This window comes from Echinops telfairi, unplaced genomic scaffold, assembly GCF_000313985.2.
Source record: "Echinops telfairi isolate 266 unplaced genomic scaffold, ASM31398v2 ScPeMD7_29;HRSCAF=101, whole genome shotgun sequence".
Taxonomy (NCBI): Eukaryota; Metazoa; Chordata; class Mammalia; order Afrosoricida; family Tenrecidae; genus Echinops; species Echinops telfairi.
Genome location: NW_022103926.1, coordinates 2,579,524 through 2,581,193, shown reverse-complemented (window position 1 = coordinate 2,581,193; position 1,670 = coordinate 2,579,524). Strand labels below are relative to the sequence as shown.

Sequence of the window (1,670 nt, the reverse complement as noted above, 5' to 3'; positions counted from 1 at the left end):
GCCCACCGCTTCCCCAGCCCCGCTGCGCCTTCAGCTCGGAGGCAGGCGTTGGCGATGCCGGTCCTGGTCTCCAGCAGTCTGATCCTCTGAAGCAGCCGCCGCCGCCGCCGCCACTCGCTCCCGGCCTCGGGAGACTGACGGTGCTAGGCGGAGAGGCCCCGTCTTCCTGGCGCGGGGACTTCGGGGGCAGGGTGGAGGGACCGCTCTGGCGGTGCCTGGGCTCCTGCCGCGTCTTTGAAGCATCTCCCACCTTGACCCCTTAGCAGCTCCGCCACGGACTCTTGAGAGGCTGGCTGGCGGCGTCCTGGGGCTCCCCACCAGACCCGATCGGACTTAAGAAGGTGATCGCTCCGCGCTGCCCTCCTTCCCGCCCCTTTCCCCCTACTTAACTTTTTGTCTCCATTGGCCCACGGCTTGGTCCCCCTACCCACAAAGCCACCCTCGGCTGGGCCCACCGCCCGAGGCATGGGCCCCCCAATACGGCTCCTGCAAGCTCTGCGGCCCCGCAAAACGTGAAGATTGCTGGCACAGGCAGAGAGCCAGAGCTTCGGGAGAGGCAGCTGAGCGCCCCGGACTCCCCACGCCGGGCGAGGTGGCGGTGCGCTGTGAGCGCCCAACCCAGGGCCTGCAGGAGTAGCTGGCCCAAGGCGCGCCGCGGACAGCAGGTTGTCATGCTCTATTGATCACTCCCGCCCCCCCGCCAAGTATGTTTGGGCTGGACCAGTTCGAGCCCCAGATCAACAGCAGGAACGCTGGCCAGGGCGACAGGAACTTTAACGAGGCCGGACTGAGCATGAACGCCCACTTTAAGGCCCCGGCTTTCCACGCGGGGGGAGGCCCTGGCCCCGTGGACCCTGCCATGAGCGCGCTGGGCGAGCCCCAGCTCTTGGGCATGAACATGGAGCCTTATGGCTTCCACGCGCGTGGCCACTCCGAGCTACACGCGGGGGGGCTGCAGTCACAGCCGGTGCACGGCTTCTTCGGGGGCCAGCAGCCACACCACGGCCACCCGGGCGGACACCACCCCCATCAGCATCAGCCTCACTTCGGTGGCAACTTTGGCGGCCCGGACCCGGGGGCTTCGTGCCTGCACGGGGGGCGCCTGCTGGGCTACAGCGGCGCTGGCGGCGGCCTGAGCAGCCAGCCGCCCTTTGCGGAAGGTTACGAACACATGGCCGAGAGCCAGGGCCCGGAGAGCTTCGGCCCACAGCGACCTGGGAACCTCCCGGACTTCCACAGCTCGGGCGCCTCGGGTCACGCCGTGCCCGCCCCATGTCTGCCGCTGGACCAGAGCCCCAATCGGGCCGCCTCCTTCCATGGCCTGCCCACCTCCAGCGGCTCCGATTCCCACAGCCTGGAGCCCCGGAGGATGGCCAACCAGGGGGCCGTCGACTCGCTGGAATACAACTACCCTGGCGAGGCGCCCTCAGGACATTTCGACATGTTTTCGCCCTCGGACTCCGAGGGGCAGCTGCCCCATTACGCGGCGGGCCGCCAGGTTCCCGGGGGCGCCTTCCCGGGACCCTCGGCTATGCCTCGAGCCGCAGGCATGGTGGGCTTGACCAAAATGCATGCGCAGCAGCCGCCGCAGCCGCCGCCACAGCAACACGGCATATTCTTCGAGAGGTTCGGCGGGGCCCGCAAAATGCCTGTGGGCCTCGAGCCCGGCG

At 68.9% G+C, this 1,670-nt stretch overlaps 1 protein-coding gene across 1 annotated transcript in view; it reads left to right on the top strand.

Moving 5' to 3' along the window:
• The first annotated feature begins 156 nt into the window (after positions 1-156).
• Positions 157-1,670, top strand: part of MN1 (MN1 proto-oncogene, transcriptional regulator) — a 54,482-nt gene continuing 52,968 nt past the window's right edge. The window contains 1 exon segment of the mRNA XM_030885443.2: positions 157-1,670. This exon segment is cut by the window's right edge and continues 5 nt beyond it. Coding sequence (XP_030741303.2) covers positions 707-1,670 — 964 coding nt within the window. The 5' untranslated portion in view covers positions 157-706.